General features: G+C 52.0%; 11 protein-coding genes across 11 annotated transcripts; 8 read left to right on the top strand and 3 right to left on the bottom strand.

The window, feature by feature from the left end:
* Positions 1–184: 184 nt before the first annotated feature.
* On the bottom strand, positions 185–4989 carry J4E79_001408 (uncharacterized protein; the record flags this gene model as incomplete). Its single annotated transcript, XM_049350318.1, has 4 exons — positions 185–214; positions 269–4657; positions 4711–4850; positions 4959–4989. 4 exons carry the CDS (start codon positions 4987–4989, stop codon positions 185–187), a joined length of 4590 nt encoding a protein of 1529 aa, XP_049215477.1.
* Positions 4990–5583: 594 nt separating this feature from the next.
* J4E79_001407 (uncharacterized protein) lies at positions 5584–6522 on the top strand (the record flags this gene model as incomplete). The annotated part of the gene is made up of 3 exons (XM_049350317.1): positions 5584–5777; positions 5833–6253; positions 6301–6522. 3 exons carry the CDS (start codon positions 5584–5586, stop codon positions 6520–6522), a joined length of 837 nt encoding a protein of 278 aa, XP_049215476.1.
* Positions 6523–8638: 2116 nt separating this feature from the next.
* On the top strand, positions 8639–9740 carry J4E79_001406 (uncharacterized protein; the record flags this gene model as incomplete). The annotated part of the gene is made up of 3 exons (XM_049350316.1): positions 8639–8960; positions 9011–9255; positions 9309–9740. 3 exons carry the CDS (start codon positions 8639–8641, stop codon positions 9738–9740), a joined length of 999 nt encoding a protein of 332 aa, XP_049215475.1.
* Positions 9741–10436: 696 nt separating this feature from the next.
* J4E79_001405 (uncharacterized protein) lies at positions 10437–10645 on the top strand (the record flags this gene model as incomplete). The annotated part of the gene is made up of 2 exons (XM_049350315.1): positions 10437–10457; positions 10478–10645. 2 exons carry the CDS (start codon positions 10437–10439, stop codon positions 10643–10645), a joined length of 189 nt encoding a protein of 62 aa, XP_049215474.1.
* An 849-nt stretch (positions 10646–11494) lies between these two features.
* On the top strand, positions 11495–12315 carry J4E79_001404 (uncharacterized protein; the record flags this gene model as incomplete). The annotated part of the gene is made up of 2 exons (XM_049350314.1): positions 11495–11798; positions 11909–12315. The coding sequence occupies 2 exons, from the start codon at positions 11495–11497 to the stop codon at positions 12313–12315; spliced, it is 711 nt and encodes a 236-aa protein (XP_049215473.1).
* A 445-nt stretch (positions 12316–12760) lies between these two features.
* On the top strand, positions 12761–13928 carry J4E79_001403 (uncharacterized protein; the record flags this gene model as incomplete). Its single annotated transcript, XM_049350313.1, has 4 exons — positions 12761–12833; positions 12892–13206; positions 13259–13474; positions 13534–13928. The coding sequence occupies 4 exons, from the start codon at positions 12761–12763 to the stop codon at positions 13926–13928; spliced, it is 999 nt and encodes a 332-aa protein (XP_049215472.1).
* A 672-nt stretch (positions 13929–14600) lies between these two features.
* J4E79_001402 (uncharacterized protein) lies at positions 14601–16076 on the top strand (the record flags this gene model as incomplete). The annotated part of the gene is made up of 1 exon (XM_049350312.1): positions 14601–16076. The coding sequence occupies one exon, from the start codon at positions 14601–14603 to the stop codon at positions 16074–16076; it is 1476 nt and encodes a 491-aa protein (XP_049215471.1).
* A 154-nt stretch (positions 16077–16230) lies between these two features.
* On the top strand, positions 16231–17394 carry J4E79_001401 (uncharacterized protein; the record flags this gene model as incomplete). The annotated part of the gene is made up of 2 exons (XM_049350311.1): positions 16231–16864; positions 17039–17394. 2 exons carry the CDS (start codon positions 16231–16233, stop codon positions 17392–17394), a joined length of 990 nt encoding a protein of 329 aa, XP_049215470.1.
* Positions 17395–18145: 751 nt separating this feature from the next.
* On the bottom strand, positions 18146–19513 carry J4E79_001400 (uncharacterized protein; the record flags this gene model as incomplete). Its single annotated transcript, XM_049350310.1, has 1 exon — positions 18146–19513. One exon carries the CDS (start codon positions 19511–19513, stop codon positions 18146–18148), a length of 1368 nt encoding a protein of 455 aa, XP_049215469.1.
* Positions 19514–20118: 605 nt separating this feature from the next.
* J4E79_001399 (uncharacterized protein) lies at positions 20119–21032 on the top strand (the record flags this gene model as incomplete). The annotated part of the gene is made up of 4 exons (XM_049350309.1): positions 20119–20195; positions 20254–20260; positions 20333–20636; positions 20686–21032. 4 exons carry the CDS (start codon positions 20119–20121, stop codon positions 21030–21032), a joined length of 735 nt encoding a protein of 244 aa, XP_049215468.1.
* A 328-nt stretch (positions 21033–21360) lies between these two features.
* Positions 21361–22353, bottom strand: VMA8 (H(+)-transporting V1 sector ATPase subunit D; the record flags this gene model as incomplete). The annotated part of the gene is made up of 5 exons (XM_049350308.1): positions 21361–21613; positions 21662–22046; positions 22105–22115; positions 22169–22281; positions 22339–22353. 5 exons carry the CDS (start codon positions 22351–22353, stop codon positions 21361–21363), a joined length of 777 nt encoding a protein of 258 aa, XP_049215467.1.
* Positions 22354–22646: the final 293 nt, after the last annotated feature.

Raw genomic sequence — 22646 nt, 5'->3', positions numbered from 1 at the left:
TGAATATGCTATGGTATCATTCATTCCTCTTGATCATGCGATAAGTCATAAAGTATAGACAAGACGTTTCCCAACCGCTTAGACCTCTCCATATAACGCCAGAGAATGTTCATGAATTTTCATAAGAACGACGAGATGCAACGAAATCCATCAAGACCTCCAACTTCACACTGAGCTGATAGGCTTACTCGCCATCTGACTCCATTTCCGCAGTCTATGAGGGTGTTAGCAATGCATCTCATGAATGGTCTGATTCCTTGGAACTTACGTTGTCGTGGAAGTTTGTTCCATGAGTGGTCTCGTTGATGTAGCCCTTCCTGATGACGAAGTCACCGAAGTGCTCACCCTCGTTCCTCTCCTTAGCGTACTGCTTGATCATAGGCTGCAGGATCTCAAGGATCTCTTCTTCCTTGATCGAGCTCCTGTAAAGCTTGTTCAGCCTTTGACCGTGGTAGCCACCACCAAGGTACATGTTGTATGCGCCATAAGCCTTGCCGACGAAAGCAATCTCAGCAAGCCATGGACGTGCGCAACCGTTGGGGCAACCAGTCATGCGCATGACGATGCTGTCTTGTCGTAGCCCAGATTCTTCGAGCGTACCCTCGAGCTTGGAGATCAGCTCAGGTAGGTAGCGCTCAGACTCGGCCATAGCAAGACCGCAAGTGGGGAAGGCAACACAGGCAGAACTGGACAACCTCATTGCAGAGAAGTTGGTGTTGTCAAGCTTCCACTTCTTGAGTAGCTCCTTCATAGCAGGCAGGTCTTCGTCGGCGACGTTGGCCAAGATCAAGTGCTGGTTACCAGTCAACCTGAACTCGCCCTTGTGTACCTTCGCCACCTCGATCAGGCCAGTCTTCATTGGGAAGTCAGCAGTGTCTTCAATGCGGCCGTTTTCAATGAAGAAAGTGAAGTGGTTGAGACCAGTCTCGTCCTTCTGCCAGCCAAAGGTGTCGATGTTGCTTTGGAACTTGAAAGGTCTGGGCTCGTCGAACTTCTGTCCCCAGAGCTCTTCGACCTTTCCCTTGAAAACATCGATACCCATGTCGTCAATGGTGTACTTGAGACGGGCGTGCTTCCTGTTCTTGCGGTCACCGTGGTCACGTTGAACGAGCATGATCTTCTCGCAAGCAAGGTGTACTTGATCGGCTGCGACGTAGCCGAACATGCTTCCAGTTCGCGGGTAGGTCTTCTTGTTGTTGTGCGTCACACCCATACCGCCACCAGCAAGTAGATTGAAACCTACGAGGTTGTCGTCCTCACCCTTAATGGCAATGAGACCGATGTCGTGAGCGTAAACATCGGTGTCGTTATGAGGTGGAATGGCAATGGTGATCTTGAACTTTCGCGGGAGGTAGAGAGGGCCATAGAGTGGCTCGTGGTCCTGGACGGCTTCACCGGCGATCTTGCGCTTCTCCTTTGTCTCATCATCCTCTAGCCAAATTTCGTGGTAGGCGGTGGTGGAAGGAAGAAGGTGATCGCTGATCTTCTGTGCAATGTTCTGAACCTGGCCGTGGTACTTCGACTGAGTTGGGAGAGAGCTGCACATGACGTTTCGGTTGACATCACCGCAAGCCGCGATAGTGGTCATCAAGGCTTTGTTGATAGCCTGCATAGCCGGCTTGAGCTTACCCTTCACGACGCCGTGGAATTGGAAGGTTTGGCGAGTGGTGAGCTTCATGGTTTCGTTACCGAGCTTCGTGCTGATCTCGTCCATCTGTAGCCATTGCTTCGGCGTCGAGACACCACCAGGTAGTCGGCAGCGAATCATGAAGGAGTATGCTGGCTCGAGACCCTGGGCCTTGCGTTGGTCGCGAAGGTCACGGTCATCTTGCATGTAGGTTCCGTGGAACTTAGTGAGCTGTTGATCGCTTGCAGAGATGGCGCCAGTGCTAGTGTCGGCCAAACCCTCCTCAATGGTTCCTCGGAGGAAGTTTGAAGCGGCCTTCATATCCTCGTTGGTCAGCGGCGCCGGTTCCTCAGGCAGATTCTCGACGTTGGCAACACCAAGCTTCTCCCAGAGTTTTGGCTCCCACTCAGAGTACGCAGTCTGGTAAGCGTCTGGGTCTTGGTCATCTCCAAGACCACACTCGGCCAAAGGTTTAGCACCGAGAGTGAGCAGACGAGCATGTAGGTCCTTTGCGGGCTTGTTGTAGTAGATCTTGTCCTCCTTGCGTGGCCAATAGTGACTGTCACCGAGACCGAAGACACCAAAGTTGACTGTTGCAAGATCCAGATCCGTAGAGTCCTTGACGGTCTCCCAGAACGTGCGACCATTCTGAGGGAACTCTCCTTGTCCAGCTACACTAGTCATTAGGATGACGTTCTGCTCGTTAGGCAAATCTTCGAGTGGGAAGTCGTCCATAGCCATGACCATAGTCTTGAGACCACGAGCCTTGCCGCGATTCCCCAGACGCTTGGCTAGGTTCTCAGCGTTACCGTTGTCGGAAGCGAAGAGAATGGTCATAGGGTCACCCTGGAGTCCTTCAAGAAGCTTGCTGTAAGCATCCTTGGCCTTGCGCTTTTGCAGTTGCCTGACTTCGGTTCCGTAGGATCCAGAGATGTTGGATGAGAACTCAGGATGTCTCTTCATGACCTGAGACATGTAGTTGTCACGAGACAGGAACTCTTCCAACTCCTTCTTGATTCGCTCCGAGTCAAGTTTGAAGTTCTCTTCACCCTTCTCCTCGGCGCGTGGGTCCCATCGGTACAATGGCCAGTAACCAAGGTCAACAGCCTTCTTGGTCTCTTGCAAGACAGTCAGGGGCGTGTCGTTTTCCTTCTCGTACGGCAGGTAAGCAAGCACGACAGACGGACCGTTGAATTTGTCAGCCTCGATCATAGCCTCAAGAACCTGGGTGTAGGAGCTGTATACAGCGACCGATGCTACGTAAGCGTTGCCGAAGTTCATTGCGTACAGACCAATGTCCTTCTTCCGCCTCGCAGCGTCGGCGGCTGCGCGCTCTGAGTATGGTGTTGAGTCGACGATGAGCATGTTGACATTTTCGCCAGAGGCAAGGACGTGGTGTACACCAGAGTTACCCAGGTCGTACGCCCAGGCGTCAGAGCCAATCAGCCATGGTGATTCCTTATAGAACAGCTTCTTTGATGACAACAGCTGACTGGCAGCGGGCGAGCCGTCAGTACCCAAGCGTGCGATGACCTCAGAGGCCAGGTCGTTAGCCTTGTCGGTATCATCGGCGTTCAGTGCCCACTTGGACAGCCACTCTCTGGGCGCTTGGGTGGTGAAAGCGTTCTCCTTGGAAGCAGCCGCAGCCTCATCCACGAATCGCTGACGATGTTCCTTGCGCGCTACTAGCGAGCCGAATCCGTACTCTGGCGTGGAGGAGATCTCGTTGGAGATACCGGCGTGCTGCGAACCAAGCTGGTTAGCAATGTGAAGCTTCTCACCAAAGACCTGGTTCAGGATCTTCATGTAGGCGTTCTCTAACCCTGGTTGCTCGACCTTGATAGCCTGGGGCTCCGGTCCATCGAGGTTGCCGATGACGAGGTTTTGTACAGGCGTCTCGCTCATCAAGTTCTGGTAAACGCCGCGCATTGCTTGCGACACAGTGTCCTCGTTGATGTAGCCAAGTTGGTATCCGACAACCGTAGGAGAGGCGCCACCGGTCGACTTGAGCGACATCAGAAGGTCGAGCAGTACAGGGCCCCATCGGGTAGTCTTTCGTCGAACTTGCTCCAGCACCGCAATCCTCTTAAGCGACCGGGGAAGCAAGGGGGCAAGGGACGCACCCAACCAGGGACGGTATAGCCTGGCTGTGATGACGGCTGTGTTGGCGTATGCCTTGGTCTCCTCCACGCTGTCCAACTCGGTAGCCCAGACAGCAGTGTCGGCACCAAAGAGGAAAATGGCAGCCTCCTCGTTACCAGTGCCGGAGAAAGCAAAGGCATCGTAGCTTCGTCCAGTGGCATCACGGATGGTTCCCCAAATCTGTGTGGCGAAGCGGTAGATATCCTCGGAGGAAACGGGCTTGGAGATCAATGACTCCACTGTGGTTGCCGATGACACTGACGCACCGCTCGTGCTAGCATCGCGCTGCGACGAGCCAGAAGAAGAATCGGCGCGTTGGCTGTTCCTCTCCGATGCAGGAAGCGACTTGGGATGCTCGGGAAGGCTGACAGGCGCTACTGCTGGAGCGGCATTGACAGCCTGACTCCGAGCGAAGGACAGTGTCGGGTTCCTGCCATCGTCGGCGTATAGTGTGGTCTCCTCCGACTTGGTGTTTTGGTATGCCGCCACCGCGTCCAGGTCAATGACGCTTCGGACCAGGTCGGCATCCTCTACCTCAACAGTCTTCTTGAAAGCGGTCGCGCCCGAATCGAAGAAGTGGATGACACCCTTGCCCGATTTGATGGCCAAAGCATGGGCAGTGAGAGCAAGATCTTGCAACTCCTGTAGTGTCTCGGATTGGATGAAGGCGAATCCAGACTGTCTAATCGAGGTGATGTCGGAGAAGTCAGGGAAGCCCAAAGGCGCCACTGATACGTGGAGGACGACGGGATATTGTGCGAGCTTGTAAAGGTGCGGTATCGACTTTACGAGAATGGACGAGGTTGTGGTGACGCTCGTGAGCTTGCCCGAGCGGATGGGCTGGAAGACGGAGAGCAGAGGGTCGGCATTTTGGCGGACAGTGAGGATCTAAGTAGCATGTTAGTACGAGCCCTTCGGTTGCAGTGAGCATGCGAACACACCTCTGGTTGTGTCTTGCAAACAACGCTGGGCGCGTTGTGCTTCTGGAGTCCCCGCAGAGGCTCAGAGAACTCGGACTCGGTTGTGAAGGAAGGGACGACCGATACGATCACGTCGGAGGCCAGGTGGGCGATTCGGGCCACTATACAGCATGCAGGTCAGTATATATGCATTTGCAGCCTCCCACTACTCTCCCATGGCAACATGTTGGGGTAAGGCATTGGCGGGGCGAATGGTTGCGGGGACGTACCAGCCTCTCCTGCAGTCGAGATAGACCCCATATTGACTGCGAATTCAGGGTTGACGGTAACAGTAAGGAAATGTCTACGGGGGAGACGAGCAGTAGTAATACTTCGGACCGTCGGCGACAGTCCTCATAGTCAGCGGCAACGGCAGTGGAAAAATTCCCTTTAAGAGGTCATGACAACGCGTGCCGAAAGCACGCAATTCTTTAGTGCAAGTCAGGGTCTGGGGCGAGGGCCGAAGAGCGGCGAATCAGACCATCATAGATGCGCGTTCGGTGTAATCAATCAGCCTAGATCGCCTTGTAAAGCTCGACGCGAGCCTCAAGACCGAATTTCTCCCATGGTGCATCTCGTGGTGGAGCCCCATCCGATGGCCGCTGCGATGCTTACTGTCCGCTGCCTGAGTGGCCAGGTGAGGCAGCCGCCGCCTTGCCGCATGGAGATGTGCCGAGGATCCATTCCGCTTATCGATAAGACACCGGCTACCTCCACCTGTTCGCCTCTCCTGGCACGGCCGACACACGCATCATGGCATGAACCAGCACCCCCGTACGGCCAATCGTCGACACTACCCCTACCGTAATCGCCTACATCTGCATCTGATGTCGTGATTAGCGCACTTTTGTTGCAATGAATACCGCCTCCGGATTTTCAGATCCCCTTGTCTCCGATACCCCGCTGCCCTTCGACGAGCTGTGCACGCGCATCAATGACCGCATAGTCACGTTTCTCGACGCGACAGATGTGTCTGATCGCGTCAAAAATGTGCAGGAGCAGACGCGAACCTCGCTGAGGGTCATAGGAGAGGCTCTGGAGAAGTACAGGTTGGTGCTGACCATGTAGGCGGCGTGCGGAAGCTAGGGACTGACAGCTACGTAGTCTACCAGAGCTGTCTTTATCGTATAATGGCGGCAAAGACTGTTTAGTTCTTCTTGTACTATACCTCTGCGCCATGCACAGGCGGGGTCTTACGCAGACCCCAAATCCCTCGTCCAGCATCGAAACCGCCGTACAATGCGTGTACATACAGGACGCACATCCCTTTCCCGAGGTCGAGGAGTTCGTCGCGCATAGTAGCAAGATATATTGGCTCGCCTTGCTAGAATACGCGAAACCCATGAAGGCTGCCTTCGCCGACTACTTGAAAGATACGCCATCTGTCAAGGCGATCCTGGTGGGGACACGGCGGACGGATCCGCATGGCCAACATCTGAAGTTCTTTGACCCGACCGACTCCGGGTGGCCAGCCTTTGTGCGGATACATCCTGTCATAGACTGGCACTATGTGGATATATGGACCGTACGCGCAATTAACACACTGTATGATTTGCTTACTGACTTCTTCAGTTTATACGTTTCCTCAACATACCTTACTGCTCGCTATACGACCGCGGATATACCTCATTAGGTGGAACTACTGATACTCACCCAAACCCAAAGCTCGTACGCCAGCCGTCTACGCAACAAGTACCCCAGACTGGGAATGGGACAGGCGCCTCGAAGCCGAAGTTTAGGCCGGCATACGAATTGGTGGATGACTACGAGGAAAGACTAGGCAGAGATAGGTAGACATATGTTGGCACTGCATTCCCACTGCACCTGCATTGTTTTGTTATTTGGCGCGATGGCGCTCGTTCCTGGTTGGTAGGAATGCTTTCTACTCCGCGGGCAGCGATCGCTTCCCTGGATACACCTGGTCACTGTGTTGAGGCATGACACTTGTCAGCACGAGCTGATTTGGTATATCACATCTATTGTACAGCCATCTATACGTCGCATCACATTATCCCCACTCGCATGGTTGTTTCTGAATCCGTCGTCTTTTACTAAAATTCTTATCCAACACCTATCCGAGCGCCATTTCACTGCCTTTTTCTTGTGTCGTCTCAATTGGACGGATATTTGGAAGGTGTTTTGGTGCGACTGCAACGGCAGAGTACCCGTTGATAGCAACCGCAGTCTTTCACAATCACGGGAGCCGAACATCGTCACGACACACATGTAACCGTGTTTGTGCGTCTTTCTTTTCATCGGGCTGTTACGCGCGTTCCCCAGGTGCATATGATGAGTTGTGACCGCATGGCTATCAATCGATAGCGCCCACGCGCAGTAACCTCGTGCGAAATCGGTCTATCATCCTGTGCAACAAGCACATGATATGCACATTGATAAACGTTTTTGGACATTCTGCCTGGTACGTTCAACTCTTCTATGTCAGTCGTACCCGAAGCTAACCTATGCAGCGTGTACAGGAAAGCGACGATCAAGTTTTGCAGCAATCACACCATGGCCAGGGCAACAAATAGCGTAAAGTTGACGGAAACATAGCTATTGCGTAACAGGATATATTCGAGGCCAATTCAGGCGCTGGCATGTTAGACTCGCCTCTCTGTCCACCATGCTTTTCAGAATCTGTCTTCCCATTGTCTTCCTCTTGACGCTCGGAAACTGTTCAGAGGCAATCCCAGACGTGCACTCCGAACTTACCCCGGGACCAGGTTTCCCGTCTCTAGCGTCTCTGAATCTTACTACAGATGACCTACTTGAGTGGCCAATAATACGAGGTTCCAGCGGTGAGCACGTATCCTTACAAGTACCTGTCGCATTTTCAGGTGGACATCATCTAACACCCTGCAGCTCAAACCGCCACCTCAGACAATACACTAGTGTGCGGCCCGGAAGATGGATCCTACACAGACGTCAACAATCTCATTTCCTGCTTCAATTATCTTCGCATCCTCGGCAAAACTCTCTGTGAGTTCGACAGTAGAGAACCGAGAACGGTGTGTTGGCACGGGTTCAATGGCGTTGTTGTTGGTATAAGTACAACGGGTCAGCGTGAGAGTAGTTACTGGTATGCTTATCTTCGCTTCTTTACCCCGCACAATCGACTATGGAACAGAACAAATCTGATCTGTATGGCATAGCATTGATCTTGCATGGAGTGTCTTGGCTGTCATTGACGGCTGCACGAGACTTGATCACAGTTGCGCTGGTTTTGCGGTTGCCAATGGCAATGGAAACATCATGGTTGGAGGTACTAATGCCGATTACGAAAACCGTGCCTGGGTTTGAAGATTGATGATGCCTCAATCGTTGCAGTCGTGTTCAGTCCTGGTGCCGGGGTCGATGTCGCGATGTCAACTCACACCAAAATCAGAATATGACCATGCGCATCATCCACAAGCATGTTCTTTCAAGATCAACAGTATCAACGCGTTGTATTCCCCGCAACATTCCTTAAGCTAACGATATCCCCCAGACTTGGCATTGTGATGCTAGATAGATGCAAATCTGGGGTGACCGGATTGAGCTAACTTCCTCCAACCAGGGGTTTCTCCGGACCGATATGTTTCGCATGCATCAGCCAACGCTCGGCCACAGCCGTGATGCACGTCCAAACTACCCAATCGAGCTACACATTGGTCACGCGGAATGATTCATGTTACTCCAAGTATTCAGGCGTTTCCGCGGCGACATTCGCCATAGAATCCCACCTAAGAGGGTTCATTATTTATATGAAGTCGGTGGAGATCAAGCCACTCCTTGAGCTTCAAGGAGATGATCAACGAAAATTATTGCGGTCCAAACGCCGACGTGTTATACATAATGGAGCTTCGACGTGTACATAGGTTCAGCCAGAACGACCAAGCACCATCATCTCAAGTCGCACCAAGTACTAGACATGAAGCTTTCTACCTCCTTTCTACTTGTTGCGGTGACTGCAGTCACAGCATCGCCTACCCCAACTTATCAGGACACACCAGCAAGAGCCTTGGAGAAGAGGGCTAGCATTACAGATGCTGCTAATGTTGGTTTCGCGATGGCAAATGGTGGGACAAAGGGGGGAGCCGGTGGTCCTACTACGACTGTCAGCACTTTACCCCAGCTCTCGGCCGCGGCCAACTCTTCCGGACCTTTGAACATCGTAGTTCAGGGAGCCATCAGTGGTGCTGCAAAAGTACAGGTCGGCTCTGATAAGACCATCATCGGGAAGACAGGAAGTTGTATGCAATTAGTCTTCTAAGTTGCAAGAGCCCTGATTAACACTTTACAGCCCTGACTGGAATTGGTCTGACGATTCTGGGCCAGAAGAATGTCATCGTACGCAACATGAAGATCGGCAGAGTACCCGCTGAGTACGGCGATGCCACTACCATTCAACTCTCCACCAATGTATGGGTCGATCATTGCGACTACTATGGTGACGAGACTGTTGGCAAAGACACCTACGATGGGCTGGTCGATCTTTCGCACGCTGCTGACTTCGTGACCATCTCCAACACCTACTTTCACAACCATGTACGTCCTCATGTTCATCTTCACGAAAATACACATTGGCTAATGCAGCGCAGTCCAAAGGCACTCTAGTCGGTCATTCCGACAAGAACGCCGCCGAAGACACTGGCCATCTCCGCGTGACATACGCAAACAACCACTTCTACCGCGTCAACAGTCGCGGACCATTGCTCCGATTTGGCACAGCGCACATCTTCAACAATTACTACAACGAGCAGTCTACAGGTGTGAACACCCGCATGGGTGCGCAAGCCCTGGTTCAAAGCTCGGTCTTTGAGAACAGTGGCAAGAAGATGGTTTACACGGAGAGTAGCGCGGAGGATGGATATGCAGTCGTTGAGGACGTGTTGTTTGGTGGGCAGAGCGCCAATACAGCTCCCAAAGGTACACTAAGTGCGCAAAGCTTGCCCTACAAGTACGAATTATTGGGCAGCGCGAACGTTAAAGCGGCTGTTACTAAAGAGGCGGGACAAACCCTAGCTTTCTGAACAGATTGTATTTGGACAAGCCAGATATGTACTCTATAACCTCAGCCGTTACTTTCTCCATTCAAAAAACTGTCCAAACTCTCCCGGTATAGGTCCTGCAAATCCTCACCCAAGTAACCTTCCCGAGCATCAACCTTTCTTATCAAATTGACTAAGCTCCCTTGGTCGCTCCTCCCTGTCAAAATGTCCTTCACATCAAAGTAGGCGAGTAGCGGACTATATCCCAAGTGATCAAAGATCGTGCCCCACGCACTTCCGTGGAGGTCCACGTCTGAAAGCTCCACCGAAACAATTCTAGAGCTCGACGACGACTCTGGGATACTGGTGGACGGGGATAGGAGAGCAAGTAAGACTGAAGAAGGGGTTCTCGCACGGTGAATGTATAAGGTCTTGAGCCCATCTCCGGTCGGGCGCCACATGAGCGATTCAAGGTTGCAGTATTGAGTGCCCTTCAGGCCAAGAGATTCGAGATTGCGACAACGCGACACCAAGGTGCATATGCCGTCCATGTAATCCGTATTTGGAAAACGCGTTTGCAGGTTAGAGTAGAGTGGGGTTCCGTGATCGTCGTTAACAGACCTCTCGTCAAGGTCGTACGCGCGATCACCGAATGGCCCTGTGCCATCGATGTATTCCAAAAACAAATGTCGCAGTTGCATGGCCATATCGTCCTGAATACAAGCGCCGATGATCGCAATGTCGTATGCTGAGGGCAGCGTAAGTCGAAGATAAGTCAGCAAAGGAAGATGTACGCGTGGCGAGGAGAATATGCTCGCGATGTTGCTACGAATGAGCTGCAGGAAGTCAAGATCAAGCTTGAGGCCATAGTCTTCATCGTCTCGCTGATCAACTTCCAACGGTGCGCTACGCCAATTTTCTTCGAGCGTAATAACAAGGCGTTTTAGCGTTGGTAATTCAGAGACAGCCTCTTCGATCCGAGGGACAAAGGCTGACGTGTTCGCGACCAAAAGGGCCAACTTTCCAGCCAGCCCAGGATTATTTTCGACGTCTCTCTTTTCGAACAATCCATCGGGGCTCAGTCTTGATTCAGACAACATGATTCGTAAGCGCTTTATGCAAGGCGCAAACTTAGCGCCTTCTTCTATGATGTATTCTTGAAGTCTCGAGGTAGCTGTGTTCTCCCAGGTGTGGAATGTCGCATATTTATGTTGGAAGTAGAGACGGGTCATGGCGTGGTCGAAAGCTTTACAGACTAGCCGAATCTCCAGCTCCCGGTGAAGTACATGTGGGTAGTCATAGCCGCCGAGGCCACATATGTAATCAAAATCGTGGATAGGCCTGCTCTCATCCCATGAATACCGGGGTTCAGTCACGGGCCTTGCAAGGTAGGAGAAAATCTGGACTTTTCGTTAGCCTACAGTATCGAATCGGAAGACGAAGAACGCTACCTCATCAACGAGCTCAACAGAGAGTCGATCCCATACCGACATCTTCACATTGATGTCGTGCGGAAAATGCGGCAGAGGCAATCGATGGGGAGCGGCAGGCTGCATGGCCCGTGCACGCGGTCACCCCTTCCTCAAGTCTCCGTGGACCTTATCAGCCTATCATCTCGGACTTGCAATCAGGTGGCTGCAGCTCCGTCTTACCACCTACACATACTGTGGCAGGCCTGAGAAGCAGAAAGATCCTATGGATCCAACCGCGTACTGTACCGCGGCTTTTGTTTAGCGATAAAATGAGGGGTTCGCCCCAGCTCAGGCGGCCGTCCGCCCCGTCCAGCTTCAAACAGCATGTCGCCAACACCGTCCTTCAGGGTCAGGCTTGCTGAACTTCGCGACGTCCCTCGTGTCACGACGGTTGCCCTCGCTAGTCTACCTGATGACCCGGGGTTCGAATTCATCTGGAGGTACAGGCGCCAGTATCCTGATGACAGTCAATTCTTTTGGTTGCAAGTGTTCAAACATTATCTCTACCATCCCAAAATCACGCTCATCGTGGCTGAAGAAGTCGCGTCATTAAAGGAAAAGCGCGAAGATCGTGGAGAAGCAGTAGCGACAATAATCGCGTTCGCATTATGGGAGAGAAATGGGAAGAGTATGCTGACACAGGCTCTGACAGGCCTGTGGAGTAAGGGCGTGTTCAACGCGCTACACTGTGGGCATGCACGCGCGAACCTCGATGAACACAATACTGAGAAATGACAGGTTACATCACCTTTGTGGAGAACTGGGCCATAGGAAAGGAGTTCAGGCGGCGTGATGGCGATCCGAAGCGCATGATCGCCTTTCAGCAAGCGCTGAACTACACCCACTCGAAATATTGGGAGAAGATGTATCCTCAGAATTACTACCTCGTTCTGCTTGCAACCCATCCAGACTATCGTCGGCGCGGTGCGGGCACTGCGCTCACTCAATGGGGTGTCGACCAGGCTCTAGCTGCGGGCATTGACGTAGGCCTTGAGGCAAGTCCGATGGGATTTCCACTGTACCAGCATATGGGCTTCGTTCTGTTGGAGAATCTGGTAATTAAGCCAGATGCGGATGACGATCCTGCGAGTATGCTGCTGAGGGTTATGGTATATGACAAGAACAACAAGTTCTCAATGGTCTGATTTTGGGAATCACCTGCTTGCGATTGAGGAGGGCCGTAACATGTACTTATTGTGTGTTGAGGTTGGGTGCTAGGTGGGTGCTGAGCCGCCGCTCGAACGGGGCGGAGGTTCAAATAGCGCCCGAAGCGCCGACTGCCCACCAAGCTGCCACCGCGCGGTCGCAGTGTTCCGTTCCCTCCCCAGCAAGCCACACAAACATCCAACGGGGACCGGGAACGGCGCAACAACAGTCGCTTCCTACTTTCTCATAAGATTGAAATGATGCCGAATTATGCATGCTCGAGACACGGGGACGGACGGTGTTGTGGCTCGCAGCACCGTTCAGAATAAAGCTATAAGAGCATGGTCGTTGTTACCAGCCATACGTATCATCTATCTCAATCAGATCGTCCCTTACTATTAACTTGACAGCCTGCAAGGCTTCTTTTACTATTTATCGCCCGTCATGAGTATTGGAAGAGCAGCAGCTACACGCGTGTGTGGCAAGCCAGTGGGCCCTGTCGGGCTCGGAATGTTAGGTCCGTCCCACGCTGCCTGAGCATTCTAGACGCAACGTACTGACAGCAGACTCTCCAGGCTTGACTCTTCCTGCTCCATTTCCTCAGTTTGAGCGCGAGCATCAAATCAGTCTGCTGAAGACCGCATTAGACCAAGGTGCAAACCTATGGAACGGAGGTCTTCACTATGGCACGCCGGAGTCAAACTCCGTACATCTGATGCGCCACTACTTCGAAAAATACCCCGAGGATGCTGAAAAGGTTGTCGTCAACATCAAGGGCGCCTTCAATCATGGAACAGGCCCAGTAGGCAGCCCAGAGGCCATTCGCGCATCTGTTGAGCAGGCTCTGGAAGGGCTAGGGGGCGCGAAATCCATTGATATCTTCGAGATGGGTATGAGCACGTCGGCAAGTTGATCTTGTAGCAACAACTGATGGAATGCCAGCACGCATCGATCCCAACACGCCCGTTCAAACATCCATCAAAGCTTTGGCCGAGCTGGTTAAAGAGGGTAAGATCGGGGGCATTGGACTATCTGAAGTCAATGCAGACACCATTCGCAAAGCTCATGCCGTTCACCCGATCTCAGCCGTAGAAATCGAGCTGAGCCTGTTCACACCCGATCCCCTTCAGAATGGAATCATGGAAGCATGCTCTGAACGTATGTCTTTCCGCGGAAGAATTTGCTTTGAAGATCTGACGCTGACAACACCAATATAGTCGAGATACCTGTGATTGCGTACAGTCCGGTCGGTCGAGGCTGGCTCACGGGCAGTTTCAAGTCGCTCGATGATCTTTCGCCCAACGATTTTCGCCCGAAGATGTTCGATCGCTTTCGGCCTGAAGTGTTTGATCAGAACTACAGGCTTGCCGAGGCCGTGGAGAAGATTGCCCAGGATAAAGGCCTCAAGTCGGCACAAGTCGCTATCGCTTGGGTAGCGCGGCAAGGGGCGATTCCCATTCCAGGGTCTACCAACATCGAACGCGTTACCTTGAACAACAAGCTATTAGAGTTGACTAATGAGGATATGGAAGACCTTCGAAAAGCTCAAGAAACATTTCCCGTTGCAGGTAAAAGATATGGAGGAGCGCATGAGAAGCTGCTGAACGGTTGAAAGTTGAGCCGAGATTGATGTTGTCATACTGCAGATTTCGGAGTTTAGACGGACGGAGATATTGCCATGTTGATTTACCTATTGCCATCAACTTCGTCGTCCTCATCATCACTCTTACTTTACGAGTTCTCAATACTTTACTGCTACATCCTAGTCGCAATGAGTTCAGTATACGAAGAATCTGAAGGAGTAACAGCCACGTCGCAAAACACGACTCATGCACAGCATGGATCGTGTGCAGTCTGTGCGAAGGCGAAGAGCAAATGTGTGAGGCGTTCTGAGAGCAGCAACTGCGAAAGGTTAGTGACTACAGCATGACTGATCAATTAGCATGAGTCATCAGTCCGGGGGATTATCTTGAACGAGTTCAAAAAGCTTAACATATTCTTAGATGTACACGACTTCATAAGATCTGCCAGACTCGTGAGCCAACGAAACGCAGAAGCAGGGCAAAAACAATAACGTGAGTCAAGTTCGAGCGGCATCCAACGTCCGGGTTCACGATGCTAAACTGTAAGTAGACGGTCCGCTCAATTGCAGCATCTCGAGGCACAGCTTGCAGACATAACCGAAGCTCTGGCCAACAAGCAAGCGTCAGAGGCATTTACAAAGTCGGATGTGCATACTTCTGCTTTACGGCAGACAAAAGAATCCCTTGAGGTACCACTGACCATGACTCCAAGCACTACTGGATCTGTCGGTAGTACTACTCCTGCTCGCGACGCGATGCTTCAGATGAACGAAATAAACACGGACATTTTATTCGATCGTTACCAGAGACTAATGGCACCTCACATGCCTTTTGTGGTGTTTCCAGCTGGTACCGATGTTTCGAGCTTGGTCAGCAAGAAGCCGTTCTTGTTACAGGCCATCAAAACAGTAGCTTTCTTCCATGATACAGCAGCCCAACAGATCATGGTCAAGAACCTCATACGAGAAATCTCCGAGAGGGTGTTGATCAACGGTGAGAAATCACTCGACCTGTTACAGGGTATGCTAGTGATTGGAAACTGGTATAACCCGCATCTCTTCGCACCACCAAGTCACACAGTACTTCTACACCTTACCATGGCGCTCACTCATGACCTGGATATCGATCGCGCACCAGGGTTTTGTGAGAAGGCGGCTTTGATGGCAGCGTCACAAGCGCACGGTGTGCCACAACCGGCAAAGGTCGTAACGAACGATGAGCGACGTGCAGTTCTCGGAACATTTTATCTGACCTCACAGATATTTACATCGTTCCGGAAGATCGACAACCTTAACTGGACTCCATGGCATACAGCTTGCGCCGAGGTACTAACGCAAGCTCGAGAATACGAAAGCGATTTTCTGCTCGTACAGCTAGCGCAGAGCCAGCGCATCATGCAAGAAGCCATGGCTACCGACTGCGAGCATGCTCCAGTGCAACTGTATGCCAAATCATTCTTGAGCGACCTCGACAGGGCTGCGCTAGCATCTGGAAACGCAGCGACGGCGATAGTGTCGCGTTTGCAGCAAGCCTGTACCCGAACCGCGATCTGGGAACGCTCATTCGGGAATCTCGCCACCCACACAGTCAAGGAAACGGACCTACGGCAGCGACTAGACGGAATGTGGCAATGCATGGACGCGGCCAAAGAGTACACAGAGATATACCTGAAACTACCCGTCGAGGACTATCTTGTTGTTCCATTCGGCGTCTTTGCGCAGTTTGCGTACATATTCGTTGTGCTTGTCCGAGCAAGTCTGATAGAGATGGACGGCTGGGATGTTCAAGCTCTCAGAGAATTCGTCGACTTTTCGACGCTTCTGGGCGAGGCTTCTCGACGGTACGATGCTGTATCGCAGGCGCATCCTGATAGCCTGAACCTGAAGAACGAAGCCTTTGCGAAGTGGTCTGCGAAGATCAAGTGGGCGAAGTCTTTCTATGACACAAAGTTCTCGTGCTTGGCGTCAAACATACCGACAGCATACAAGCCTCCATTTGAGGCTAGGCCAACGGATAAAGACATATCTCAGGCATCGTACGCAGCTCCTTTCGCCCCTGTCGAGGCTTTAACGACATCTGCATCAGGTTCATTCGCAGCTTTCGATGATTGGGCCAGTTTTGCTGACCCATCGGCTTTTCTTGAGGATATGGGTTTTGGGGTACCTAGCATGGTGTAGAGCAAACAAATGGCTTGACAGGTCAGAAGGGGCAGACAAACACGCCAGCTACGCTTATGACGTGGGTCACTGGGGCTTCGCCACGATATAAGAACCGCCTTGTCGCACGACATACATTCTCCTCCGTTACCTCAGCAGACATAGCCTTTAGAAGATGGATGATCGTCTACTTGTTCCTGATGCCGCCGTCATTTCGACAATCTTCCCTGAATCGCAACCAACTTCAATCGATATACTGGCCAACTCCTTCACCAACTGCACATTCAAGGCAGAATTTGAAAACAGCCCCGCTGTCATCGTCCGGATTGACGCGTCAAGTGGGTCACTCGCCATCGTTTCTGCTATTCAAGAGGCAGCCGCCGTCCAAATTCGAACATATGTTCCCAAACAACTCGCTTTTGGGGAGGCAGTAACGGGAGACAAAAAGAATGTGGATTACACGGTTACTGAGTTTGTGACTGACACTGTGACGCTGGAATCTGTTTGGCCATCCCTTGATCTCGCGCAAAAGTCGTTCTTGGTCGATGATCTTGTCAATGCTATGGATGCAATTCAAGACGTCAGAGAGCCGCGTAAACTCGCTCGATGGCTTATTCCCGATACAAGTCCGGTAAATGTTGTTCAAGCTTTTGAATTCGGCAGTGCAAGAATTGGTTTCGCTAAGGATATTCGCGAGTTCCTCACATTATTTATCGCTAAGCATCAAGACCCAACCTGTGCTACTTCCAGCATAGAGGTGTCCTTAGACGGAGACGGTGTTATCATCAAATCCGCGTTACCAGCATTAGGTGAAATCCACCTTTCAGAGCAGGATCTAAAAACCCTCAACGGAAACGTGGTTTTCTCACACAACGACCTGGAACCACGAAACCTGCTTGTAAGAAGATGGCAAGCCTAAGATGGCCTGCTTTACGAGCTCGCTGCTATAATCGATTGGGAAATGGCGGGCTTCTTCCCTTCAGCATTCGAAACAGCTGTCAAAGACATCTCACTAGGTAACTGCAACCAGCACTTGGACTTTTATCTCATGTTCAAGAAGAAAACACCCCATATGATTTTAGGCGGAGGAGCTTCCGAAAAGCTGGTCAAAGCCGTGCATCTCATCGCTGAGTCCAGCGCCAGGCAGAACACCGGTATCAGCGCGGAGATTCGTCGCCGGTGGCTTATGAGGGAGAATTTGGAGCAAAGTGACAATGTGCTAGAAGGTTGGATACCCAAGACTGTTGGGGACAGTATGGAGCGACCTTTGCGTCCTTTTTCAAAGGAAGATAACGATGAGCTTACACAACGAGTACTGAAGGATCTTGGGAAGAAATGAGAACCATGAGAAAGCACCGCAGAGAGTCAGGCAGCTATATTTAGAGCCAGTTGAATGCCACCCCACGCCTTTGGCATGCAAATCAGATATAGAGCCCGTCCAGAGTCTACCATGGCGTTTGATCAATCCCCTGCATTGCAGCTGTCAGTTCCCAGTCACTTGTCGTTCGTCGATACTACGCTGTATTGACAGCCGCTGGCTTCAGTAAGGTTTGAAGTATTTCGCCGGATTCCAGGGTGTCTGGAAGTGACATGGAAGTCTTTACGTGTGCTATGCAGTATAAAAGGCATCGGTCTGCTCCTCGACACCACAACCCCTCAAAGACACAATACCACAGCAACTATATAGTATTAGCATCGCCGACCCACCTGCACAGCCAAAAGCACAAACATACAGCCTTCCCATCAAATCTATAACAACGAAAATAGTCAGTACGTATTGTACCTATTGAGCTGTACTGCCTTGCTTTTCTGCTAAACTATTACAGTGTCAACTACCACCTGCAATACTGCTTCTACAAACGGTCCCCGCTGTGGATATTGTGGAAAGAACTTCAGCGGCTCGGGTGACGACTGTACTTGCGGCCAGAACTAGGGCGTTGCAATAGCTTGATCAGCATCGGCCGGCAGGATGAAGCTTCTCAGCAGACATCGTGGCTGATCAGCTCGAGTGTCTGAACGATGGTTATGCTGCGTAACGAGAGAAGGTGTATTAATGCTACAATATGATACTCAAAAATACGAAATGTAATTCACTCTACATTCTCGCTAGACGCGTCCTGATCCTTTTCTCTACCACCGATGAACAGTGCCGCTAAGACTGCCGTGAAGGCGCAGATACCAGCGAGCACAGCGTTCATGTTGCCGTACCCAATCTTATCTCGTAGATACCCAGCCAGCAGTGGGCCTACAGTCAGCCCACCGCTCCACACCATACTGTTGATGCCGTAGAGTTGGGCGAATGGAGCCTGCTCGAACATGTCTGTATTCGCCTTGTAGTAATTCTCCACGATAGTTCCAGATTCGACAATGCTAGGACTGTTGATAACCGCCAGACCGAGTCCGTTCATCGCTAACAATACAGAATAGAGCGCGATGATGTGACCGTTGTCTAATCTCTCGATGATACTCGACTCAGTCGGAAGTCGAAGTAATACAAGCGTTGGTATCAGCCAAATGAATCCAAAGACTGATACTGGCTTCGTGCCATAGTTGTCGACACACCAGCCAAAGACTGGGCCCAGCAGGAAATCTGCACCACCCAATGGTAGGAAGAGCAATCCAGCTTTCAGGCTGTCAAAACCTAGTTGCTCCGAAGCTACTAACGGCACAGTAGCGTCGAAAGAACCAAGAAGAAGAGCTTGCACAAATCCAATCCACATGGAGGTTAGCAGACCAGGATGGCGAAACAGCATGAGGATGGGAAGATTGCGGGTGAAGCGATTCGATGGTTTGGAGAGACGGTAGCGATCGAGCGGAGAAGGACCATTTGGTAGAAGGGGGGTTTGTTCCGTATCTTGTTGTTCGTTGCTCCGATCCGGTTCAGAGGCATGTGTCTCCGGAGTAGAGTATTTCTCAGCCACCTTCTTCTCCACCATGAGCAATCTCAAAATGAAGTCTATGCCAATCAACCCTATGGCCACGCCAAAGACACCTATGTATCCAGTCTTCGCGTACAATGAACCGCCGACAATAGGTGCGACAAGGGTGGAAACTGAGATGAAACTGAAGATAGTTCCCATAGTCTTGCCCAAATTCTCGCGGCCTACGGTCTCAACCAAGATAGCAAGGCCGATGGTCCACACGACACCTCCCGATGCTCCCTGGAGAAATCGTGCAATGGCCAGAACGGCGACGCTACGCCCGAGAGCGAGAAGAATGGTCGAAAGTAGACATAGGATTAACCCGAGGAGGAAAGGTAGCTTTCGAGACGAAAACAACCTGTCAGCTAGGAAGCCTGCGATGGGTGAAGATATGCAGGAAGCTGCCGCATAGACTGCTAGAAGGTTTGATATCGTGCTTTGGATCTGAGAGTCAGGTAGATCGATGCGGTCTTTCAACAGGAACGGCAGTACTGGCACAATGAGCCCGTACAAGAAAAGGTCCACGAACGCACCCATTCCCACAGTGAAGACTATGAAAAATGGGTGCGATCGCCATCGTAATCCTGGTGGTGGCATTGCAAAGATAGTTTGGAAATCGACGACGTGACGAGATGCAAAATTGATGTTTGTCAGTTTTGGAAAGGCATCTGGCAGAAGTTTCCGCACGAGCCTCATCAGCTCAGACGCATGCTGACGTCAGTACTCATGATGAAGAATGTAAGCGCCTTTTTTAAGTGCCTCAGTGATCGGTAGGGAGAGTCGATAGCAGTCAGCGGCAAGAGAACAACGCGCTCAATGCACAATGAGGGGTGGCTCAAATCATACACCTTCGGCCATCCATAACGCTCTTACAACTTACGAGAAGCGATAATAGTGTCAGACTGCTTGGTGACAAGAAGTGATAGCTTTCGCGAATTTCAAGACGTTGGAGGTATATTGTGTGTCGACCCTTGAATAGCTGTCTGCAGGTGCAAAACTCCTCAGGGCCTGGTGTTCGTCGTCACGTGCGGACGCAGCCTAGCGTGCTTGGCGCGGATCTCGAATTCGAGCTCCCGACAGCTTCGTCGGGTAAGTGAGACCACGCCATACAACTCCACTACCCACACAACAGTCGCTTCAAGATGGCGGACAAGATGGAGGGCGTAGTAATGGGCGGCGGTCTCGTAGACCCCAGCAAATACCCAGTGCCCATCGAAACGTAAGTGCAAGATCATGCCCAAAAGGTAGGTCCCCTTGATGCTAATCGAGAAATATAGTATATACGTGAGTTGGACCACGAGCGCGCCAGCAACGCACTCACATTGCACTCGGTGGCGCGATTGCTGACAGCACTAGGTCAACAACCTCGAGGAGCGCGTCAAGATCGATACCATGAAGCAAGCCTTGACACGGGTCTTCCAATACTACGGTCCGATCCTGGATGTTATCGCAAAGAGCAGTCTGAAGCGGAAGGGACAGGCATTTATTGTCTTTGACAGCGAGAAGGCTGCACTGGAGGCTGTGGAGGAAATGAACGGCTTCGAGATGTACGGCAAGGTCATGAAGGTGCACAGGGCGAAGACACACAGCGACGAGACAGTCAAGCGAAAGGCGCCGGAACTGTTCGACGATCACAAGCGGAAGCGCCTGACGCTTAGGGGTGCGCATCTCCTACCACTTCTGAGGGTGCTCCATACTGACTGCCATAGACTTCAAGCGCGCCGAAGAAGACGCGAAAGCGCAAGCCAACCCAGTCGCCGCCGAGAAGCCTCGCGCAGCCAAAACCGGAGCAGCCGCTGTTCCCGACGAATACGTACGACCCAACAAGACGCTCTTCCTGCAGAACATCCCCCGCGATGTCGACGAGGACGACCTCACGACGATTTTCGAGCGTTTCGAAGGCTTCAAGGAAGTGCGCTTGGTCTCGGTCAGGGCTGTGGCCTTTGCGGAGTTCGAGAACGAGCAGTTTGCGATCACAGCGAAAGAATCGACGGCCAACACCCCGATCGGCGCAGAGGGCAAGCCTATGAAAGTCACCTACCAGCGGCAACAGTAGGTTACTGCGTATGGATTATTGCTATGGATTTATGCATTTTATGATACCTTGTTCGGCACAGATACAGGCCGGCACAATAGAGTCTTATTATCAAAAGGCCAACGTTCACATTAAATGGCATAATGCTTATCTCTTATTTAGCTTGGTCGAAAACGCCCCGCGCGGGATGCCAAACGGAACCTGGACCACGGACTCGGTATCAGCATTCTGGAAGGTGCATGTCTACATGCGAGACGTTGGCGAGCGAGAGCTAGAGAGGTGGATCCAGCGCCCAATGGGCCGCAGGCGACACTACACGGACGGGCCCTACTAGTCGCCTGTAGAGCGCTCAGAAGATGACATCTTCGTTGTCCTCGTCGCCCAGCATGTCCTTGCTCTCGGCAGCATCTTCTCGCGCCTCACTCTCCGTCTCTTCGTTCTTCTGCTTCGCCGCCACCCTTGCGGCTTCCTCCTCGGCAGCATCCTTCTGCTTCTTGTTGGACACTTTCTTCAGGCGGTAGAACTCCTCTCGGTCGAGCTCGTCAAGCTCAGAGTTGATGTATTTAATGGTGTTTTCGGTACGGGGGATGATGACGTGCTCACTGTTGGCTATTAGCTTCGGCAGTTGTCTGGAAGGAAAGGATACCCACATGGCGTTTACACGGCGGTTGACCACCTTGATAACTTCGTCCAAAATGACAAAGGCAGTCTGTAGACTAGCCAGTTCCACCAAAGTCTCGACCGCTCTTGCGTACGTCTCTCTGCATCTTTGTACTTGCTGACCACCCTTGCCCAAACCCGTCAGGGCGAAGTCGTTGTTCTGCTCGACAGTGAAGCTTTCGAACTGCGGGAGGAAGACACCGGAGACGTTCTCTTGTTTCGTTCGTACGCGGAAGCGGGCCTGCTTTGCGGATTCTTGAATCTGGTAGCCAATGTCGCCGCCGACGGCGTAGGTAACTTCGGCGAGGGAGAAAGCCGCGACCTGCATGACCCTGCCCATCTTGCGCTTGGCCTCATCGATACGGCGCGTTATTTCTGGAAACGGTTTCAGTTACAAAGGCAGATGGTGGGGGTGCATATAGCGTAGTCGTACCTCGAAAGCGCCTGCACATGGTCAGCAAAGCTTCACGAGTGGACTGGAGACAGCGAGTGCATACTTGGTCAAGGCCTCACTCTTTCGCTTCAGCAGGTCGTGGCCGGTCTGGGCGCCCTTGAGCTTGCCCTTCATCAGACCCAGCGACTGCCGCGTCGCGAAGACGGCCTCTCGTGCCTGAGGATCGTGTTAGCATCAGATGTCCTGGGCATTGCATAGCTCGGGCTGGCGTACCCCGCTGCCAGACATGTTTGCGGCTCGAACAGTTGGTGGAGAAGGCTATGGGGCTAAAACCGAGGGTAGAGGCTGACAATGGCCGGAGATATTCTGGTAGGTGTCTCGGAGCCAGTCAGCGTGCGCAGTGCGGCCAGGTGAATCCAGCGGAACGTGACGCAGCTATGCCGGGGAGCTAGCTATCCATGGATGTGAGACCCGTGCGCGCGCGCCTACCAACACTGAGAAGCGGGTCCTCGGAATACACGTTGCTTATTGGCTGCAGGAGACGGCTGACCATCGCTCTTTCCTCAGAACTTTAACACTTC

This window comes from Alternaria viburni (genome assembly GCF_023758015.1).
Source record: "Alternaria viburni strain BMP 2772 chromosome Unknown scaffold_2, whole genome shotgun sequence".
NCBI classification, from domain to species: Eukaryota; Fungi; Ascomycota; class Dothideomycetes; order Pleosporales; family Pleosporaceae; genus Alternaria; species Alternaria viburni.
Note: the sequence above shows the minus strand (reverse complement) of the source record. Positions and strands in the feature narration are given on the sequence as shown.